Below are 22,989 nucleotides of genomic sequence, written 5' to 3' on the forward strand. Positions count from 1 at the left end.
TTATATTTTCATAGTATACCTATTTGATGTCACAAATTTTTATAATTTTCTTTATAATTTTAGTCAAACTTGAGATGCTTTGACTCTCCAAGATTCTTGAAATGACTTATTATTTGGGATGAAGGGCGTATTTGTTTATAAGCAGAAATTATTTCAACTTCGTACAGTTGGATTCACTCGAAGGTCGATTCTTTTTGTGCTCCCTTTTCTCCAATGAGGTTAGGATTTTTTTTTCCTTCAAAAAAATGAGGTTAGGATTTGGGTGGGAGCTCCTAGTTCTTGAGGAAAACAATTAATCCAATTTTGAAGGTGGACACGGGGACATGGTGATAAGACCATGAAGATACTGCCGGCAACATAAGACGGTTGGGATTGTGACAAGGTGTTAGTTGTAGTGGTGGCTATTGGAGCCAACTCTGGTGCAAACGGGAGCAAAAGGCAAAAGAAATAAATCAACGAAGTTGTGCAAATGGTGAGGATTTGGGGTAGGATGGAGGAATTTGGATGGATAAAAGAGGGGTGGATTGAATTTGGAAGGATAAAGAGCAGCAAGGAAAGCATCGACGCGGATGATCACACTAGCAAGATTAAAGAGGACAGATGATTACAAATGCCATAAGAAATCGAGAATAAAGCTGCTCACTTTTAGAAACCAGATTCATTTGGACGACGTGACACATTTAGAAACCCATTTAGTCCTTGTTTGGTTTGAAGGCTTCAATCCTTTGGGAAGAGGATTAACCAAACAATATCAAGAAACAAGCTTAAAAGTTAAAACGTGCTCCCTGCACTAATAATTGAACGCCGGAGTAGAATCAACGAGAGCGACCTTTGACGGTTGACAGCAGACAGCAGTACGTTTTTTTTCCTTGATGCTGACGAGGCAGCACCACTGCTCGTTTTTCTTCGTTTTGCCATAAATATCGACTCGTACACGCCGTTCTATCTCCATCAATTTCTCCACCTTGCCGAGCCGGCCCCGGTACCTGCTTCGACTTTCAATTTGGTGCAGGACGCATCATCGAGGCTGACCCAGGTTCCGGCCTTGTTCCTCCGTTCACCAAAGCGGCGAGCAACACGTCACCGTCATCGGTCCGCCGCCGATCTGATCGGGTCGGATGCGGGGTCCCGATGAGGCAGCTGCGTGAGTCCGGTGATCCGGGCCCCATGCATATTGTAATCGACGTTTGGGGCCCGAATTCAGGATGACGATAATTGACGAACAATCCTCAGACGTAAGAAAAATATCGGGAGAACAACAAGAGGCTTCGCCATCCGAGCTCGCTGCTGTCGTGCAAGTAGACGAACCGAGATACCGGGAGTAGAAAATTCGTGATCGCAAGCGCCAGGATTCGGGACCTATGTCGCAGGAATCAGGTCGCCGCACGGCACCTCTTTAAAATGTCATATTTTCATAATTTATTGATAAAAGCATCTAATTTTCAATATCCTAAACAATATGTATTTTTTTAAACGAAAACAATATGTATTTTGAATTGATAGGAAAATAGTAACACGGATCTTATATTGTAGACTTAATTGTGAGGAACACATTGGTTTGAACAATATTGTAAAATAGCCAAGGGTTTGAGAGAGATTTGGATTTCAATTTCAGAATGCAATTCCAAAATAGCTTTTTGTGATCTTGCCTCTATTTTTGAAGTGCAATTGTATTTTTACCCTTGTTTTTTTAACTTTGTGATTTTGCCCTCAACTATTCACAAGTCAATGCATTTTTACCCTTGATCTTTACGTATTTACCCCTATTTTTATCGTTGACTAGGGCAAAATCACATTAACTTATGAATAGTTAAGAACAAAATAACAAAGTTGAGAAAAGAAGAGCATAATCACACTTACATAACACAAATGCCCTTCCAAAATTCTACCCACAACCACCTGTGGCCCTGTGGGCCTACGGTGCACAGCTGAGCCTAACGGCAAATAATGATGGACGGATGACGACCTTCAGGCCCAAAGAATCCCAAAAGCAAGATCTGATGATATATCTTTGCATCCGATTGCCCTGAGGCTGTGTGAACTAATGGCGGTGGTTGCAGTTAGATTTCTTTAACAGGAACTGGATTTCGTGACTTATGATGATTTGTCTGGCAGTCCAGTTCAGTATGGTAAAAAAAATGGAAGACCTCAACTCTGTCCTGCCTTAATCTGAACTCTGTTTTGCTTTGCTTCATGTGATTCTGTTGCATTGCTAGCTGCGAAAAAACGAACCCGGCATGCTCCATCAAAACACTGATGAGCGTTTCGTTGTTTGAGATGCCTGCGTGATTCGAGAATGGGTCTCGCTGAGTCGTCGTATGGTCTGGTTTGGTTCCGGAGGCTTATTTTTAGCACCCGTTACATCGAATGTTTAGATACTAATTAGAAGTATTAAACGTAGACTATTTATAAAACACAATACATAAGTGGAGTCTAAACGGCGAGACGAATCTATTAAGTCTAATTAGTCCATGATTTGACAATGTGTTGCTACAGTAAATATTTGGTAATGATGGATTAATTAGGTTTAATAGATTCGTCTCGCCGTTTAACATCTACTTATGTAATGGGTTTTGTAGTATACGTTTAATACTTCTAATTAGTATCTAAATATTTGATGTGACACGTGCTAAAAATAAGCAAAGGTAACCAAACGCACCCAAATATCTGGAAACGACGTGAACTTAATCTAGGTTTTCTTTACAACCCGTCGATCACGAATTTTAATAAAACGCTAGCTACTGCAAAGTCTTGGCCACCTCGCATTGGTCGCCATTAGAATATATGAACAGATGGAAGGAAGCAGGCAATTGTCTCATACTCTCATAGAGGGTGCGAGCAAGGAATCAGGCATCGTACGGGGACATGGGCGACGATGCGAGGGCGCTGCGGCTGGCCGCCATCGCGAGGAAGTGGCTGGAGGACCCCCGCGTCGGATACTCCGGCGATCTCAACCCCGCCGCCAGCGACAGCGAGCGGCAAGCGCTCAGCTCCATGGCGATGACCGGCGCGCGCGTCTCCCTCGCCGAGCCCGGCCGCGTGGTCTGCTCGCTCCGCGTGCGCGCCCCGCTCACCGTACGTGTGTCCACCTGCCCAAAGTCTTGCACGCCCGCGCCGAGCATTTGAGCCTTTGGTCTGGTCTGATTTGTGCTGCTTCCTGTGCGCGCGCAGGACGCGGAGGGGAGGTGGCACGCCGGGGCGATCGCGGCGGCGGTGGACAACGTGTGCTCGGCGGCGGTGTTCACGGTGGAGGGCGCGCCCACGGCCACCGTCCACTACAGCCTGTCCTACTTCTCGCCCGCCCATCCCAACGTACGCGCTGCGTAATCGACACTCACGCCACATCAGAACTTCCATTTTCTATCCGATCCACTGATTCGGCATCGCTGCTCCGGCCTCGATCGCAGGAGGAGGTCGAGATGGAGGGGCGAGTGGTGAGCCGGAAGGGGAAGCTGACGGCCGCGGCGGTGGAGGTGCGCAAGAAAGAGTCCGGCGAGCTGGTAGCAATCGGGAGGCAGTGGATGACACCTGCCTGGCCAACCAAGAGCAACAAAAGCAGCAAGCTCTGAAGTCTGAACAAATGTGAGCATCTTTTTACAACTAGTAGGGACTTAGGGTATGCAATTCACAAGCAGCAATCCTTATCTTGGTGATTCGATCTTTCGAAACTTGGTAGCCATTCTCGTTTCAAAAAAAAAATCGTAAGAAACTTGGTAGCCATTTGCTTTCAACGCGTTTTCGATCGAAGAAGCTGCTGCTTGCTTGGCATGGCAGCCAGACCTTGACCTGAATCATGCCGTCAGATTTCCTCAGTCCGCTCCGCAAAGCAAGAGAAAACGACGGCAGGAGACAGACGTCCGCGTGCGGGCGCCCGCTTCGCCTCGCCGTATGCCCCTCACCGCAATTCCGTCGCGCTGCCGCGGCAGCATCCGTGGAGGAGCTGGGACCGAGGGCGGCGCGCGCAGGGATCCGCGACTCCGGCTAGGCGGTGAATCTCGAATCTGGATCGCCGGGATGCATGGAGATGGGGTCAGAAGAAGTCACCGGCGGCAACGCAAGCACGACGACTGCTCCGGCTCCGCCCCCGAGTTGTTTGCAAAACACCCCCGGTTTAGATCGCGATTATTAACCGCAATCCAAATCAGAGGCTCTAATGTAAAATTCCAAATAGAATTTTTATAAAAGACCTCCTAAATTGGATCGCGAACTATTAATCGCGAGTCATACTGTAAATGTTAGATAGCCCCTAAATTGGATCGCGACCAGAATTATGCAAAACGACCCTCAGGTTCGGACGACTCCGGCCTCTCACCAGTACCGATGGCCGCCGCCGCCGCCGGCGGCATCCCCACCCCAGGTTCAGTTCCTGCCGCCGGCATCCCCACCTGAGGCCTTCCATTCCTCTGCTCTGCTCTGCTCCAGCGGCAACACGCGCGATATGCCGCTGGCATCAGAGCCGAGTCAGAAGCTGCGCGCTCACAAGCAGGTGAGCGCGGCGGCGTCTTCTCCTCCCGAAACAGGGCATGGCAGCAGGATACGCGGCCGTCGTCTTCATTTATCGGAGTCTGTATCGCAATCGCGCGCGTGTCCGGTGATGCGATGCAACGGTGGCTGCTAGCTCCGCCACGGCTGCTGCCGCCATGAGAGGTGAAGCAGAGCTTTCCCCACGAGTTGTGTCCTTTTCGCTGTCCGGCCCCCTGATCAAGTAAGGCAGATGTACATGACTTGTGACCAATCAAACAATCACACGCAGATCTCCGTTCTTCCTCTTTACAGGCTCCGGCAACGGCATGCATTGCACAGTAGGACCGTGATGAATGAAGCAATCAGTAGGTCAGTACTATGAACTCAGTCAATATTTACACGCTGCGGATCGTGCCAGGAAAAAGAAAGTGCCGATCGTATTCTCCATCCTATGATCAGTTCTATGGCTCTGCATCCAAGAACCTGCAGAAAACAACCATCAGCCACCTGAAGACTGAGTTCGTGCAGTTGTTCAGTTCGTCCAGTTGTTCTACCTTGATTGGCGCATCGTCCATAGGAGTGTAGAGCAGGCTGAGCAGCCGGTCATGAACTTGCAGGGAGGAAATCGGATTCCTTCCCTAGGATCCTCTTGTTGCCACTGCCCACTTGCCAGATCGATTTCCTGTCACCGACAACAGTGAGTGCTCTTTCGTTCGGTTCATCCATGCTAGTAGATTTTTCTTGAAATTGACGCAGTGCTTCTGAGCATTTGAACAGCAAATACAAGAATACTGCTGTCGTTGCAGCCGCAGAAAAGCTTTGCCGTGCACGAGCGGCATGGACCTCACGTACTTGTTGGGGTTCAGGAGCTTGCAACTGCAGACACAGAACAAAGCAAACGGCGTGTTGAGTTTTCTGAAGCTCTGAACATACACAGCCAGCATCTATACTACCGAAGGATCTTGTCGATCACCACCTTAACGCAGTTACAAACATGATAACAGTTAAGAGGGCCAAGAGCGCACAATTCACAAGTGCGTTGCAGCTGTTGCTGCTAAACTTGGCTCTTCTATTCAGGCCGAGAAACACACGCCACTGCACAGCAGAATTGAACAAACGAAATGACACATGGTGACATTGCATTGCAAGGTAGATTTTTGTATACATACGTAGCTACATACTGTACCACCCACCAAGAAATATATTTCACTATGGTAGATATTCTCTCAAAAGAAACCTAAAAACTGATCAACTGGACAATGGACCAGTAGGATATATAGGGTAGGGCTATATGCGAATACGCCCCCAGTGAGCCAGGTGAGTGGATCACCGATCGAAGAGCACGTAGAGCAGCATCACAGGCCAGTGTGTCCGGCCGGATCACCTCCCCGCCACGAGACCACTGAACACCTGGCTGTTCCCAGCCTGCGTTGACTCCCACTCGATGGACGACAGCAGTATTTGAGAGAGCGTGATCACCACCTGCTTCATGTCCGGCCGTAGAACAGGGTCTTCGTCCACACACTGTTTCGCTAGCATGGCCATCTTTGGAGAAGCATTTGCATTTCAGAACATTCAGAACGATGAATAAAGGTGCCACAAGATGAGCTCAAGTTAACTAGGAAAAGACTAGATCTAATTGCAAGAAGTTCATGAGTTTAAAATTCATACCTTGAACACACAGTCATGAGGATAAAGGTCCCTTAGATTACGGTCAATGCAGTCTTTCAGGTTCCCCATATACATTGAGCTAGGACATTTCCTTAGAGCATTCAACATCTGTGGAGTGCAAAACAAAAGTTGCTTAAGCCTTTGGAGTAAAAACAAGTAAATTAGAAACATTGAACAAAATTAAATGGAAAATCTATGCTACTTGAATGGTAAGATAACTGTAAAGACATAAGCTACAATATTAGAAAGTCAACTGATAATGAAAAACTTACAACTGATGCCAGTGAGCGCCTTTCAGAGTTTGAGCTTGCACCCATTCCTTCAGCTCTTGTAATAGCCTCCTTTCCAGATATTAGCTCAAAAAGTACTACGCCAAAAGCATAGACATCACTCTTCGTAGTTGCCAGGCCATCTCGCAGGTATCTAAAAGATCAAAGAAAGATTGTTACAATACCATTGGTAGAGCCAAAGCTTGCTTTCAATTAAAAGTATGACATAAAAATGCACTTACTCAGGGGCCAGATAACCAAAAGTACCAACAACCTTAGTGACAGAAGCCTCTGCATCACTGGATTTCACTACTAGTTTTGCAAGGCCAAAATCTGAAATCTGTAAAGGCAAAAGATGCGATACACAAGGTATGAGTTGATGCAAGAAAAAGGGAACCAAATAATTCAAATCACCTCACCTTCGCTCTGAAGGAACCATCAAGCAAGATATTACTTGATTTAATGTCTCTATGAACATAATGATCTTTTGTGTGCTCATGAATGTATTCGAGTCCTCTGGCAGCATCAAGTGCAATTTGGACCCTAAAGATCCATGAAAGTGATGAATACCCTGAAAGAAATAATAAATAAGAATAAATCAACCAGCAATGATGAATCCAGTGGAGAGAGCATAATGAGGCGTTCAAACAGATGGTAACATAGTACCAGGTCAGGCAAAAAATATGATTCCATAACTACTGAGGAAAAATGGATCCAAGCAGTAAACTTCAAGAACCAGTCGATAAACTAATTTGTCCACTAAAGATTTTTTTTACTTTATTATAAATACCAGTATTTAAAAGCCAACCTAGGCCACTGCCTAGTGCTAGGCAGTGCCTTGATGCCCCTGCTACGGGTAATCGGTGTGTCCAGATATCAGAGTGCTTAGATGGACTTAGGTGGCGCCTAGGCAAGGTGGTGCTACTAGTTTTAACATGCCATTATGAGAACTGAGTGATAGCTCATTTGATAAGAGTCTAACATCTAGGAGGTCACCCACCAAGACTTGAATACGGGTGCTAGCAAAAATGTGGCCACCTCCATAAGAATTGTTTTCAACAAGTTTCAACGTTAGGCAGAAGCCTAATGCTAGCCTAGCACCTGGTGATTTTGAAACACTGATAGCATAATGTTCTGGAGCCAGTACATGAGAAAGTTATCAGACATTATATGACACTGGGGGTTCCATAGTCCAATAAATGAACTACTTATGAAAATGTTAATACTTTATAAAGCTGAAAGTCATATCTAAGAACAAGAGAATCTTTCAGAAATCAAGTGCCAGATGAGGGTATACCCTTGCTTTCAGGATCGTGCAGATGATTTTTGAGTGAACCATTTTGAGAATACTCATAAACCAGGAAAAGCTCATCCTTACTTGCTGCATAGCCGATCAACTCTACCTTTGACAAAACATGTCACACAAATGAAAGTTCAGTAAACTTGGAACAGAAGAGAATGAATTTAGATTAGGATTTTGTGATAAGCTGATAGCAATAAAATACCGTACCAGACTAGCATGATGAACCTTACAAAGAACTTTCATCTCCACTAAAAATTCTTTAGTTTTAGTGGCCATCATTCTCTTTATTGCAACCTCCTGTGGACAACATTTTTACAGTGAGAAGGCAATAACAAGGAATATTATGCATAGAAATGGGCAACTTCGATGTCGGACCTGATCTCGGAGAACACCATAATAGACAGATCCATATGTACCATGACCAAGAAGATTTGCATCAGCAAATGAGTCAGTTGATGTCAGTATTTCTTCATATGTAAACACAACAGGCTTCTCCCTATCAAATACGTCTGCTGCCACACCTGTTTTGGAGGGTTCGATCAGTTACTAAATGAAATGAGAAAAAGAGAAATAACAGTAGTTAATTTGTGCAGGTAATAATTTAGTACTAATAGTGAGTTTGTTACTATGTATCTTAATTGAAGTTTTCATTGGATCCCATTTCAAGAAAACTACTTGATCCATCTCCAGAACAAAAAAAAACGTAGGGTTTGGGAGCAGCTACTTGTGCTCCTGTTTATAGGAATGGTTAACAATTGGTGCACTGACCTTTGGGGACACTGGTGTTATGATCACCACCATCCGCTCTTGTTGGTTTTGTATTTCCAAATTGGCAACACAAGTATCTTCCAGAACCATAACAGAAACTACCACTCTTAAGGAGCTGAAACTTATGTTGGTCTGGGCTCTTTCCCTGGTTACTAGGATCTTGGAGATTGTGCCTGAAGGATTTCCATAGGACAAGTGCAAGGAGAGCAACAGCGATTAAAGCAAGTGCAACTCCCATGCTGCCAATAACCCATCCAAAAGGAAATTTGGTTGAATGGTGATCCGGTGTCTCTGCAGTTGTATGCCAGAGGATACTTTGTTAGATTATCATAACAGAAATATTGTTGATTGCAGTTAGTCCTTGATACCAAAACTGACATTTTTCAACACTGATACTTGGAGCAGAAATACAGGATCAGGACCATGAAATAAGTGACTAACAGAAAGAAAATATTAAAAATAAACAAAAAAAAGTGGAATATGCATATTGTAATATTATAAACAACTCTGCACCGATTGTTCACAAAATTCATCTATGTAGCTCAAAACATTAACCAATCAGTTATAAATTGTAATGACTACCTGACAATGTGTTGCCAGTCAGTATTAAAATACTCAACAATGAATACTTATAAATTGTAATGACTACCTGACAATGTGTTGCCAGACAGTATTAAAATCATCACTCAACAATGAATACCCACTCAAAACAGTATGAAATGAGTTGCAGATCATAATAGCAACCTGGCAATGTGTTATCTGTTGGTGCTGGGGCAGGAGCAGGAGGAGGGGGTAGTGCAACATACGCCTGTCCAGGAACTGCAAATTGGTATGGGTGAACGAGGTTGGAATAGTCAATGAGGATATCTTACAAACTAAGGCAATTACAGACTTTAGAGGAAAATTACAAGATGTTATGCAGAAAAGGATGGCAGAAAGTAAGGTTAATTTTAAACACCGCAAGAAGAAAAATATTGCATAGATGAAAATAGCAACGGTAGAAAAGAAAAGTTAGCACCCTAAAGTAGGAAAAATATATCGAAGACCATAGCTGACCAAGAAGCCTGACATTTGATAATATATTTTTTTATGAAAGACATTGGATAATATTGGGAAGCTCAGCATTCAAATGCAGAACTGAGGACACAACAGTCCAGGGTGAGAAACTTAACGTATCACTGATATTACATAGCTCAACTTACTGATACTAATAATACTTTTGACAGTATTTGGGTTCAGTTCTTAATGGAGATTAGATGCAGGGTATGTGTTAAGTGCAATCAGTCGATGTCACATGTACCTCCTTGTGCCAACCTAGAACTACATAGCAGCACACTAAGAGATGCTGCTACCAGACCAGTAAGACTAGTTTACTCCATTTTGTAAGTAACCACAAAGCAATCAAGTCAATTATATACTAGTCAATGGTTCAGGAACTTGTTTAGACACACTGATGTTTCACAAGCCCAGTTGCAGCTGATTATTGGGCAAGGAGTACCTGCCACCTCACTAATGAACACATCTATCTGTACAATTTTGACACAATCATTCACCGTGCCCACAGCATGGTCCTGGGACAATTGGTAATTTCCAGGGCAGCCACAAGAAGTAAAACGTGAATTCCGTGGTACGCCTCGCAAGCCCAGACCAATAAATTCAGAGAACCCGTACTTCATAACGTGTGGTAATTATTTAGAGATCCGTGCTTGCAAAGTTGCAACAACCCAGCAAACTGAGGCGAAAGGAACAAACCGAGTATCAAACTTTTCACAGCGAATTCTACAAAGAGAGAAATGTTTGATCGATTCGTCGGAAATGATCGCTGACATTGGGATCGCTCACCTGAGTTGAGTGGGATGTAGTACACCTTCCCGGCGGTGATGGGGTCGGGGCCGGCCATGGCATTGGCAGCCTCGATGGCATCCATGCTCGCCCCGAACCTGCTCGACAGCGACTCCACCGTGTCCCCCTCGACGCCGACGTAGCTGAGGAGGTAGTTCCAGGTGCCGGACGAGCAGCCGCAGAGCAGGTGGAGCGCCACCACGGCACCGGGGCGCGGCGGCCGCTGCGCCGCCCCGCCTGGAGGCGGCACGGCGAGGCCCGCGTACGCCGCGGCGGCGACGTCGGCCGCGGTGGCGTTGGGGGCCCCCGAGGCCGCCGCGGAGGAGGGGATGGTGTAGGTGGTGTTGGCGAGGTAGGTGCGTGACGGGAGGCAGGAGCAGTTCTTGCGCACGAAGGCGTACCCCGGGCTGGCCGCGGCGTCTGCGGTGAGGTCCCCCGGCGCGGCGTCGAACATGGACTCGAGCAGGGTGGCATTGGCGGCGCCCGCACCGGCGGCCGGGAAGGCGAGGAAGGCCGTGCAGACGCGCGAGAGCTCAGAGCAGCCGAGCGGCGCCGACGACGTGGCGTTCGCCCCGGCTGCGGCGGCGCCGGAGACGGCGGCGAGGGGCAGGACGAGGAGGAGGAGCGGGAGGAGGCGGTGGGGCGGCATTGGGGGCTGGCCTGCTACTCTGCTAGGGTTCTGGCCTCGAGGCGGCGAGGTGGTGGTGGGGCATGGAGGGTGGCAGTGCCGAGCAGAGTTGGAGCAAGGCTGGATGCTTCGCGTGGTCGGAGCACCAAAACGCACGCTGGGGGAACGGGACGCCGCTTTTAGTAACAGAACGCTGTTATTTAGCGCGCACGGCCACGGGGGAGAAGTGGGGCGGGTGGCGCGGTTAGGTTTGCCCATAATGCCCCTGCCTGTCTTTTCCTTATCGTTTACTATGTTCTGTGGATTAACGGTTGACTCTAGTTCTCTTTAATAATGCAATGTATTAAACGAAAAGGATAAAGTCCACTCTGAATGTTTTGAGAAGCATGGGAACTTAATTTCTATATTAAAGGTTTGCGAAATAAGCAAAATGGTACGGCAGCATGAAACACAAAAACTCGATGGCTCAGGCTCACCACACACCAATACTTAAACCTCTATAGTGTTTGACTCCATGTGGTTGAAGGGGGCAGAGGGTTAATACGGAAAAGAAGCCCCATCACGCACGCACACACACAAACTCTCTCTCTCTCTCTCTGTCTCCGGGGGCAGTACGGGGACAAGAAATCATGCGCATCTAGGTATGTACTATGGTCCAAAAACAGTGAAGAGCTTTGCTATAATAAGTGCCCAGTCGGGTACCGCACAATTGACGAGCCTCTGCCTCCTTTCCTGCACAGTATTTATAAGGTTTAGCAATCCAAAAGCACCCGATGATGCTAAGCCCCTCACGATACTGTGGCTGTGTTATCGATGGAACTACAGGAAAAGACCATGGCTCCGCGCTGTTGCCTCCTGCTCGCTGGCAGTTTTCACCACGGCCCACCACGTCGGCAAACAACGCCCGGGTCCATTTTTATGGCAGGATGCAAAGGCTCGTCTCGTACTGCTACTTCTCCTATGTTTTTTTTTTCCTTCTCGCATCGCCGTTTCTTTGCTCGGCAACGTTTAATCTGCCATCATCCCATCAACCATCGGAACTGTTTGGAACATCTATGACCAACATAAGCTGCAACTAGTAGCCAAACATCACGTTTTTTTTCCGCTTCTCCTTATCGCGCTTCTTCCCGTAGCTCCCATTTGTACTAAAACGCAGAAAATGGACTGAACCCGCTTCTCAGAGAAGCGTTTTTACCATATTAGTGCAACTTATCCGAGAGCCAGTTTGGCAGGGTTCCGGTTCCTCTTAAAACGGCTCCGGCTCTGGCTCCTCTGGTGGAATGGCTTCTCTGGCTCTGGCTCCTCCTTTTGGAAACCGTTTGGCAAAACAGCTCTTCCGTGTAGTTTAAAATGGTTAGATAAGATGAAATACCCATAATACCCTTTTCTTTTTCTTTTTCTTTTTCTTTTTCCTTTTCTTTTCTTTTTTTTCTTTTCTTCCATTTATTTATTTATTTTCTTTCTTTCGGGGGAAATATCAACGATCTCCCCTAGCCCATGAAATCAACAAAGCATAAAGGCCCAGGCCCATCTAAGGTGGCAAAATTGCCGTCAGCCCAATATGGGAGGGAGAGGCCATGTTCCGCCTCGCCCGACCCGGAGTCTCGGGGTCGGACATTCCCGACCCCTTGAAGACTAAACTCCGCCTCGCCCGACCCAGAGGGCCGGGGTCGGGAGCGCCAGACCCCCGCCGCAAAAGCTCCGCCTCGTCCGACCCTGGGCGCGGGGGTCGGACTCGCTCGGGTCCACAAGACAAATATCCGCCTCGGGCGCAGACTCGAGGATCAGGGTGCCGATCTCGTGGGTCCCCCTATCAACCTCGCCATAAATGCATCGCGGCCCTGTCAAGCAGAAAAGGAGCGGCGTCCCCAACGTAACCGGTCACGAATGCCCATGCGCGGCCGTGCAGCGCGAGCTGCAGCGGCCGCGGCTCCCTCTGATTTGCCACAGGGTACTCATGACCCGCGTCGAACGGCACAGGAGGGCGCTCCGCTTGCTCTCGCGCCCCGCACTCCCGATGACAGGGATGCGACGTCCAAGTCTTACGGTAATCAGCAGAGTAACAGAATCGGCCCTCCTCCCCGGCGGGCACAGATGCTAAGGCTGAGGATCATCATCGTGCTCGGTAGCAACGGCGACCAGGGAGATCATCGACAAGATCTGGAAGAAATCGCCCTCCCTCGACGGACGCGCTGACAGGGATCGGAGGCCGGAGCGAGAGCGGTAGCCCTGGGACCCTCTCCTTATGTTATATTTTTTACTTGGCTTATCCCTTTTTACTTCTCCTCGCGCCTGGCTCATCCGTAACCCCGAGCTCTCCCTTCGCGCTATAAAAGGAGGACCGGGGTCCTGAGACAGGGGAGGCTCCGAAGAAAATAGAACACTCCCACACTCACTTAGAGCACGAGCGCACTCAAGAGACCTGGGATCGGTTCCCTCTCTCGTACTACTGTAACCCCTACTACAGAACCCCGCATGGGTAACACGAGCTGCTCTCGATACTGGACGTAGGGCCTTCCATTGCCCGAACCAGTCTAACCCCGTGTCTCCCACGCCACCATCCGAAGCCTTACGCGCATAAAAGAAATTTACTAGTCTAAAGTCTCGATGCGCAAATCTTGACAATGACACTTTTCTCTTCCTTCTTCTTTCTTTTCTCTTCCTTCGTTATCCTCCTCCAACCGCCGGCCTCCCATTCCATCGTAGCTAGGCCGTCACCTCCCTCCACCTCCCCGCTCGTTCCTCCTCTCCTTCCCGCTCTGCCGCCATCGCCCATGCCACTCCAGCCGCCTGCTGCACTCGCCATTGGCCGGCCGCCGCCGTCTGGGAAGGGTCGCATCCAGCCTAGATGCGGCGCTTCTGCCGCCCCCAACCCTCGGATCGAGGTTAGCCATGGTCGATCCGCTCGTTTCCCCACCCAGAGCGCCTTCCCTGCGCACCACCGTGGGCCGCCAGAGCTGGTTCATGGCGAGCGGTGTTCCTGCGCGAGGCGAGGCGAGGTGACGTGTTTATGATGGTTCCGGTGGCAATTTGGGCGTAATATTGGTCAACTCGAGGGCCACTTTCCTAACTGCTGGACTGGGCGTGCGGGAGGAAGCCGCCGGAGAAAAAAAAAAGACCAGCTCCACCCCTCACGTGTAAAAACGTCTCCGGCTCCGGTAAGCTTCCCCCCTAGAGCCATTTCAAATTTGTCCCTTTAGCTCGGCTCAAAAAAAATAGCTTCATGAGCCGTTTTCGAGCTCTACCCAAGGGGCCGTGAGAATCGGTTTTTCCCACCGCAGTTACCCCTTGTTTACTTCACCCCCAACTCCCAACTTTGGCACTATGCAAAAAGAAGATTCCCCATCACATCAAACTTGCGGTACATGCATGGAGTACTAAATGTAGACGAAATTAAAAACTAATTGCACAGTTTTGTTGTACTTTGCGAGACGAATCTTTTGAGCCTAATTAGTCAATATTTGGATAATAATTTATAAATAGAAACGAAATGCTACAGTGGCGCATTTATGGCAAAATACCAATTTGGCCACTCCCAAATTGGGAAGTAAACAAGGGTTACCTTCACCTGCTCCCCACTCCGACTGTTCCTCTGCTCAGTCTCTGTGTATGTGTCGTGTGTGTGGAACGGGGCAGGGGCGTGACTGCGTAAGAACAACGCTGAAATTTATGGCGATTCGGGCACTTGATCTTATCACTACTCCGGAAGATCATTTTCACGGTTCCAGCAGCATTAACTACGCGAGCACGGCGGGAGCCAGGAGGTAGCTGGCGTCGCCGTTACGGCCGGGCCGGGGTGCGGCCAAACCAAAAGGCCCCGCCCCCGCACGTGGGGTGGCCGACACGGCGGCCGGTTTCACTCCACGGCAGCGGCGAGGTGGAGCCGCGGCGTTGCCACGCCCACTCCCGCCGGACGAATCGGCCCGCTGCAGGCCGGGGCCCACCAAAAAGCTCGATATTTTTCAGAGTTTCCTGTGCGATCCGTACGGTCGATCAGATGAGATCTGCTTGCTGCTACTCTAGTCGCTTTGTTAACGTCTCCCTGCTGCCGAGCAGGTAAAGCGGCAGCAGCTCGCGTGCGTGCGCTGCTGGCTTTGGGCCTTTGGCTGGTGGTTTTATACGGCGGGTCGGGCTGCTAGCTAGCGTGTACTTGCTGTCCGAACCACGGATCAGGTGGATTGGGATTATACTACCACTATACCAGTAGGTGTGCCTAGCCGGGCACTGGCTGCGGATGTGGATCATGTGGCACGTGGGGCGGGGGGATTTCGGTGGATAACAACGTATCCGAGTGAGAGGTACGCACGCCGCCGGAGCATGTGTGTGTGGGCGCCGTAAAAGCTCAGTAGCTTAATGGGTACGAGCATGATTACAACCTGTGGCGCACTCCGCTGATTGATGAGCTACAGGCTCAGGCTGCGGCCCGGCCCGGCGGCGTCAACGATTGGGCAGCAGCATATCGGTCGGTAAGACGCTAGCGAACAAGGACGAGTAGTTCCTTTCTACGCTGTGTACAGTGTCATGGACCCCTGGGCCGGGGCGGCTGCATTCCTCCAATCCTCCTCGCGTGCTCTTTGGTCCTGGTCGTCGCCGCCTTCTTTTCCGGCGCCCGCACGTCGTCCCCGGGGCTACTGAGTACTGAGGTACACCCTGTGTCCGCATGTCCGCTATGGACCTATGGTCGTGCGTGCCTTCTGCTCTGGCTCAAATTACTACGAGCCTACGAGGCCCGGACTAGCTAGCTGCCGGCTTCCTGGATCACCGGGTGTCCGGGTGGCGTGGGTGACGCGCCGCGCGCGCACGCCCCCCGCTTCCCCGGCGCGGACCACGCCGACAGCCAACTGTGCTCCCCGTACGCCGCGCGCCAGTGCGCTACGCTTTCGCGGGCGGGTTGCCCGCCGCTCGACCAGCCGCTGTGCCCGCGCACTCGTTTCTACCAGCGTAGAGGATCAGCCTCTCTCCGCCGTGGAGGACGGAGACAGCGAGGCTCGCACGAGAGGACAGGTGCAGCGCGTGATTGAATGGGCGACGACGCGCGTCTGTACAGCGTACCGCTCGCCTCGCCGTTCACGTTACGCGATCCAAGGGCACGGCCGGATAGAGTCGCCGTTAATTCCACACCCGACTGTGCACGTACGTGTACGCGTCCCGACCGGCAAGCGGCGACGAAGAAGATGGCGACTTACCACGGGCCAATGGATCGATTTCATCTCCCATTCTACTAACCCACCGCGCACATGTAACCATATTTGGCGAACATGGCATGCTTCACACTGTGTACGTGCGAGTGCGATGTGTCGTGCAATAATGCGGATGGGCCAGGCACGTACGGGTCAGGAGACCCACCACTTACCCGAGTCCTTCCTGACCCCAACAAGTATAAGTGGCGTGGGATACAATACAAGACACAACCAAGACCGGCACTGTGCCTGTGTGAACCGAGCGAGATGCTACGGCGCGCCCGCGCGTCAACCCGGCACGGCTCGATCACCGATCGGCGGCAAGACGGGCAGTCGGGCACCGCCGCCGCCGCCGCCGCCGCTTCAAGAGGAGGAGGGGAGGGAGCCCAATCGACCGAACCCGTCGCTGGGTGGGGGCGTTCTGGGACGGGGACCGTCGGAGTTGTGCGGACCGCACTCACGCGTGTATTATATCCGGATTGGACGACCTTGTCGTGGTCCAGCCTGCGTCAGGGGCTCCATCTTTTTTTTTTTTTGAAACGTATGGGGGCTCCATCTTTTTTTTTTTTGAAACGTATGGGGGCTCCATCTTTGGGCTCGCATCCATGGCTTCGTCGGAACAAAAGAATTTTAGGCAGCAAAGAGGGCTACAGCCAAATTAGTTCATGATATACGATCTCGTGTAGTTTTTTTTTCGTTTTGGTTTGTGCAGACCCTGAACTCTTTGCTCGATCACAGCACTGGGCAAAAGTGCAACCTGAATATAGGGCTGTAACTTAAACCACTTTGACTGGCTGAGCTTTTCATGCTTTCTATACAGTTCATTAAAAATCGGTGGCATGAGATATGGGAGTATTGTTTTTGCCTGTTTCTTTGGAACGGACAGTGCGCGTCTCCAGCCGGTACACACCACCTAAAGAAGGGGGCATTGATTCGTGGTGGGGGGGTACAGCCAGGTAGTGCTGCCTGCCGCTGTCCATCGTGTCCAGCTTGGTTAAGGGGCCCTGCTCATGTGTTAGGTCACCAAAACGGACCCCTTTTCACCCCTCTTTTGTCTCGTCTTCCGTTTGTTAAGCGTCTGTTACTTCTTTTCGCGGAAAAGTAACTACCAGGACAGTAATAAGAAGGATATCCAACCTCGAAAAGAAATTACTAACAACAGCATACGTTACTAGCCGGTAACAGTTTAGAAAGTTTTCATAGCAGAAAAGCGATGAAAATATCAGGATTATTCTTCAGCAACTGACACCAGGTTAGGCTTCGATATCCTTTGCCTTGAAAGACAAGGAATAATCACATTATTATGTCATAATGTCGCATCACGAATCCATTGCGACAAAGAAGTGAAGAACTGTTGCTGTGGTCCGCTACGGCCCAGAGAGACAGTACCCCCCAGCCCAACCAGTACTCATGGGCTCATGGCCTCGCAAGTGCTGTGTATCACGGGACACGGGATTTACTGTTTTTTAACCGTTCTGCCACTCAAATCCTGATTTCGTATCGACCAAGGATTTGAGGCTGTTACTGTTTCCATGGGGGTGAACGGAAGCCCAATACCCCGTGTGTTTCCTTCCCCTTTTAACCGTGGCACTCTTTTCTTGGAGGACAAACCCGTGCGTGAGCGTAACCATCCCCTCCTTTCCGTACGTAGGGAACAAGGATACCCATTTAAACTGCCTCGATGTTACAGATACAGATAAGAGATATGGCGATTTGAAGTGCCCACTTCAGAATCAAACTCTCTAGATACACGCGGGCGTACGTGGTATATGTCGTACCTGGAGCAGATTTTCCTAAACCAAATCTCCTCAGAAAAGCTTCGTCGTCGTGCCGCAGCGATTCTGCCGTCGTCAAAGGCAATCCAAATGGAGGTTGCATCTACAACAACGAAGACGGCCAGTTCGCGAGATGCTGATCATGAACGTCGCTTTGGCTGCGCGGCCGATGGGCCGCACGACGCGGAGGTCACCGCGGTCCAGGGGTGGCGCGCGGAAAACCTCGGGTCCAGGAAGAACGATGACGCGTCCCTCGGCACCGATGCCCTGTGCAATGCGGCGGCGGCGTCGCCTTATGATGGTGTTGATCGCAGCGGCAACAGGGGCAGCCCGGACCGAATGGAAGAAGACGGAATCTCGTCGAAAGGGAATGGAGAACCGAAAGAGCGGAGCCCTGCTAGGCGCAGGGATGGAGGATCGCGCCTGCCGCCGGCGAAAAAGCTCATGCATGATGCGATTAGAGGGAGGGAGAACGAGGGGCGGCGATGGTCTGGTCACGACGAAGCATGGGGAAGCGGTCACGCCAAGGACAATGAGGGTATGGGCGACACGTGTTCCCTGATGGTGACGACGGCCGACGGAAAGAAGGCGACGGTGGCGGCGGCACGCCATGACTTCAAGTTCGGGGACAACCAAGTCAGCGACGCGCTTCTAGCCCGCCTGTCCGAGCTCGGCGCGTCGGCCCCGCGCCTCGTCGCCACGAAGCGGCTGCAATCCACCGACGCCAGAGCCAACCAGAACCGGTTGCAGCTCTCCGGCCGGAGCCCGCTCTCCCGGGCCTTCACGGACGCTGAGAGGGCCCTCCTCAGGACCTCCACTGGGATGTCGGTGACGGCATTCGACCACCGTGGCTGCGAGTACAAGATGACGTGCAAGTTATGGAAGAACGACAAGCACTACAGGTTCATGAGGGAGGGGTGGAAGCGTTTCCGGGAGGCTCACCATCTGACGATAGCCAACGAAGCCCGCTTGACGCGGCGCGTCACGGTTGAGCTGTGGGCGTTTCGCTCGCGCGCGCTGCCGCCGCCGCCCGCCGAGGAGGATTGCGGCCATCCCTACCCGGATGGCGTGCTCGGGCTGGTCATGCTGCTTCGTGAAGACGGTGGCGAGCAGGAAGAAGCCGTGGACGAGGAGGTGGCGCCCGCGGAGAGCTACGCGAGCAGGTTCCTGCAGATGGCTGCAGTTGGGCTCTTGACATTGCGGACGAGCGAAACGAAACGCAAACGCGACGACGATTGAAAAAACGGGTATGGTTGCCTCATGTCCTAGTTAATTTTACAGAGTATTTGAACCCAATCGCCAAAGAAAAAAAAAACTTGATGCAGAAATTAAGCGTATTGTCATCAGATATTGGTCTATTAAACTGCTTGGTGCTTGCACATTCGTTTCGATGTCCTATAACAGGTATTGTTTGCGTGTGTCAATTTCGGTTTGTAGTTTGTTCGTCAGTTGATGATATAGTTCTGTTATGCACCTGTAACTTCTGCTGCTTTGAACCTTTGAGGTTTTACAACTAAAAAGAAACCACTCTATAAAAAAAACTAAAAAGAAACCATTGAGGCTTACCACAATTCAAAAGGTTTAAGGAGAACATATTAGGAAGGAGAAAGACACAGCAGGTCGTCTCCTACTAGCACATTCAATTTTTCAGCAATGTATTAAACTGTAAACTTGCCGCCGTCAACGCTGCTCCCTGCACAGCGGCAGTCATGCCACGGTCAGGCTCAGGCAGGCGGACTCCACCGCAGAAAGCGCCAAAACCCCGCACGGACCACGACGAAAACGGTGGCGCAAACGTGCGCGTTGCCCCAGAGGCCTAGCGGAAAAGCTGCATGCATGCCTTGCTGCCGACTGCCGAGCCAGCAGCGGCGGCCAGGGCCAGGGGGCGGCAGGTTGCAGGGCGCCGTGCGGTCAAGGGCTCGCGGCAGGGCCTCGCCGGCGGCATCAGGGAGCGTGCATGCACGGCGCGGCGTGCATGCACGGGCAGCACGGCACGACTGCATGCCAGCGTGCATGCGCTCCTGACCGGCAGGCCAGTGCAGCGTGCTAGAGCCTCAGACGGACCGGACCCTCTGATGAGTGATGAGACCCTGACCGTGCGGAGGGCCGGAGGCAGATAGGAATTGGCGAATTTCGATGCGAGGGGGCCTTCACCTCCCAGGGCTCCTCCGGCTTGTCCCGTGCCCATCAATCCGGCCCCTGGCTCTGTCTGTCTAGCTGGCTGGCTGGCCGGCCGTGTCCGGCCGCCTGCCGCCCTGAGCCGCCTGCCCTGCGCTCATCATCATTTCGCGCAACTGCCGCTGTGAGCCTGTGACGCGCGACGCGTAGGTGCGTTTCGGTAATACCCGATTGGATCGCGCGAATCTTTCTCCTCCCTCGGCCGCGATCGCGTGGATGACAGGATGAACGCAGTTACGCAGCGACAGGGTGGCTGGCGATGGCTGGTGACTGGTGAGTGCGTTGTGTGTGCTGTGCTCTAATGATGATGCAAACGACAACGGCCGGTGCAGCGGCCGGACCACCACGCTGCTGCGGCCAGCGGCGGCCTGTGGGAGTACGGGGCCGCGCCAGGCATATGCCGATGCGCGTGCCCTTTTTGGATTTGACCGGCCGGCGTCCACCGTCTCGTCCTTCCGGCCTGAAAGCGGCGGCACGTTCATACCGTACGCCCGGTCCCTCGTGCCGCATACCATTTACCACAGGGACTTGCCCTCCGAATCGTTGGAATCTCCGACCAGATGTATGGCTCGCTCGAATAGCAAAATGGAAATACTCCGTAGAGATTAAACACAGCTGACGGCTCGCGTAGCGTCCCTCTGATCCGAATTGAGTAGTCGAAGCTTCTGTCTGACAGCAATTAGAATTAGTCCGTGCTAAGGTCCTGGTTCCCATCCCTAAAGTTTCCTATCACATCAAATGTTTAGACACTAATTAAAATTATTAAACATAAACTGTTTACAAAACCCATTGCACAGATGGAGGCTAATTCGCGAGACGAATCTATTAAACCTAATTAATTCATGATTTGACAATATGCTGCTACAGTAACCATTTGCTAATGATGAATTAAATAAGTTTAATAGATTCGTCTGGTGAATTAGCCTCCATCTGTATAATTAGTTTTATAATTAACTCATATTTAGTCCTTCTTATTAGCTTCGAAGATTTGATGTGATACGGACATTTAGCTTAAGGAACGACACCCCCTAGTTGCCAACGCGCGCGGGCACTTTTCGATTTGATGGCTGATGCCTTCCTGTTTCCTTAGGGTCGTTTAATGTGCCGTACTACATGATGCAGGCTGATCTAATGCTTTAGGGGGTGCTTGGATACAAGGTACTAAATTTCAGGAGGGTCATATCGGATGTTCGGATATTAATTAGGAAGACTAAACATGAGCTAATTATAAAACTAACTGCAGAACCCCTATACTAATTTGCGAGACGAATCTATTAAGTCTAATTAATCCATCATTAACAAATAGTTACTGTAGCACCACATTGTCAAATCATGGACTAATTAAGCTTAATAGATTCGTCTCGCGAATTAGACTCCATCTGTACAATTAGTTTTGTAATTAGATTAATATTTAATCTTCTAATTAGTATCTAAACATCTGATGTGATGTGTACTAAAGTTTAGGACGCCGATCCAAACATGCTCTTATTCAGTTTTTTTTTTGAAAAGGTTTTATTCAGATTTTGACCAGCTTTGTTCACGGCATCCGGGAAGCGACACAGCACACGCACCATTCGTCCATTCCTGTTGAAAGGTTCCAAACTCCAGCTCCCGCTCGTGTGTCTCTTTTATCAATGGAGAGTGACATTGTGACAATATAATCATTTGTCGACGCTGGTTTTGACTATCACAGGCTTCTTATTAGGTGTTCACGCGAAGACGACGTCCTGGATATACTTTTTATTTGCTACTCATCAAATTGGACACTCGTTTCGTGTTACAGAATTACTAAGCATATAGTACAATCTTAGGTAGTAGTACCACACTGCAAACAGTACACTTGTTGTCGTGTAGGAAGCAGGTAAGGTGAAGATTTTATGTCATATATATGCAGTAAGCTGTAAGCTTTTGAGTAATCAGAGGGGGATCGTTATCAGGGAGTCGGTAACCACTCTTGTCCGAATGACTCGGCACTCACGTGGCGTGTTGCTGTACCTTTCAGTGCTGGGTAGCAGATTTTAAACCTGAGAAGAGTTGGAAAGTGACCGGGCTAACATGCTTAGATCACAAACAGCACGGTTGGATTAATTAGCGATACATGGATATATAGGGCCATGGGAGGCAGCCTGCTTCAATCAAAGTGTTTCATGATTATGTGCGCGCGGCTGATGAACTTTAAAAGTTTGGTCATTTCTACGGGTATCTAATCTGAAGTCTGGACTATGCAAGCAACACGAGATTGTCTTGGGGAAGTACTTTTCGTAGCCAATACCAGGATTTTACTAGGTTTGTACTTTGTAAGTTCACAAAGCTATGTTTTGACAATTTGAAAAATCCAAAAGTGCATTCTTTTGCTAAGAGCTGAGATTGATATTTTTTTACTCATTTTAAAGACTTGGTTAACGGGGGTTAATGATTTATGACAACATTAATGCGCATTGGTCCCCCTGAGAGCTGAGAAAAGCATGCTGATCTTTGTAGCCCTCAGACATTATTTGGGAATGAAGACAGGCATGCCAAGTTGATGATGGGCAAGAAAAGTACGTGGCCTGCAGACACTGCACGCATGTGTAGGCAAGCAGACAAGGACGGGAGGGAGCCCCATCAATTGCAAAAGCTTGCAAAATTTGGGGTTCTCCTGCGGAAAGAGCCATGCCAAAGGACATGCGGTCCGAAGGTCCCGAGGAAATCGTCATTGGTGCACCGGTGGGACAGGCAACGCCTCATCAAAACCTGCATTTGTTTGGATACGAGGTGTTAAACTTTAAGAGTGTCACATCGGATGTTCGGATGCTAATTAGGAGAACTAAACATGAGCTAATTATAAAACTAATTGCAGAACCCTGTGCTAATTCGCGAGACGAATCTATTAAGCCTAATTAATCCATCATTAGCAAATGGTTACTGTAGC

General features: G+C 49.8%; 2 protein-coding genes across 6 annotated transcripts; one reads left to right on the forward strand and one right to left on the reverse strand.

The window, feature by feature from the left end:
• Positions 1–2,752: 2,752 nt before the first annotated feature.
• LOC101786478 (acyl-coenzyme A thioesterase 13) lies at positions 2,753–5,435 on the forward strand. Of its 5 annotated transcripts, XR_002677842.1 has the most exons (5): positions 2,753–3,075; positions 3,172–3,312; positions 3,408–3,582; positions 4,777–4,833; positions 4,924–5,435. XR_002677842.1 is itself a non-coding variant. In XM_022826990.1 (4 exons), the coding sequence occupies exons 1-3, from the start codon at positions 2,866–2,868 to the stop codon at positions 3,567–3,569; spliced, it is 513 nt and encodes a 170-aa protein (XP_022682725.1). In that variant the 5' UTR covers positions 2,753–2,865; the 3' UTR covers positions 3,570–3,582; positions 4,777–5,435. The 5 variants fall into 5 exon arrangements, 4 of the variants coding, with proteins under 4 accessions (XP_022682725.1, XP_022682723.1, XP_022682724.1 ...); XM_022826990.1 differs by having other exon boundaries at positions 4,777–5,435; XM_022826988.1 differs by lacking the exons at positions 4,777–4,833; positions 4,924–5,435 and adding an exon at positions 3,804–4,222.
• Positions 5,436–5,572: 137 nt separating this feature from the next.
• LOC101786869 (lysM domain receptor-like kinase 3) lies at positions 5,573–11,120 on the reverse strand. The gene is made up of 11 exons (XM_004969846.2): positions 10,318–11,120; positions 9,220–9,294; positions 8,476–8,766; positions 8,083–8,228; positions 7,915–8,004; positions 7,702–7,807; positions 6,824–6,975; positions 6,647–6,744; positions 6,408–6,558; positions 6,136–6,243; positions 5,573–6,009 (listed from the first exon to the last, which is right to left on the reverse strand). Exons 1-11 carry the CDS (start codon positions 10,964–10,966, stop codon positions 5,845–5,847), a joined length of 2,031 nt encoding a protein of 676 aa, XP_004969903.1. The 5' UTR covers positions 10,967–11,120; the 3' UTR covers positions 5,573–5,844.
• Between the last annotated feature and the right edge of the window lie 11,869 nt (positions 11,121–22,989).

This window comes from Setaria italica, chromosome V (genome assembly GCF_000263155.2).
Source record: "Setaria italica strain Yugu1 chromosome V, Setaria_italica_v2.0, whole genome shotgun sequence".
NCBI lineage: Eukaryota > Viridiplantae > Streptophyta > Magnoliopsida > Poales > Poaceae > Setaria > Setaria italica.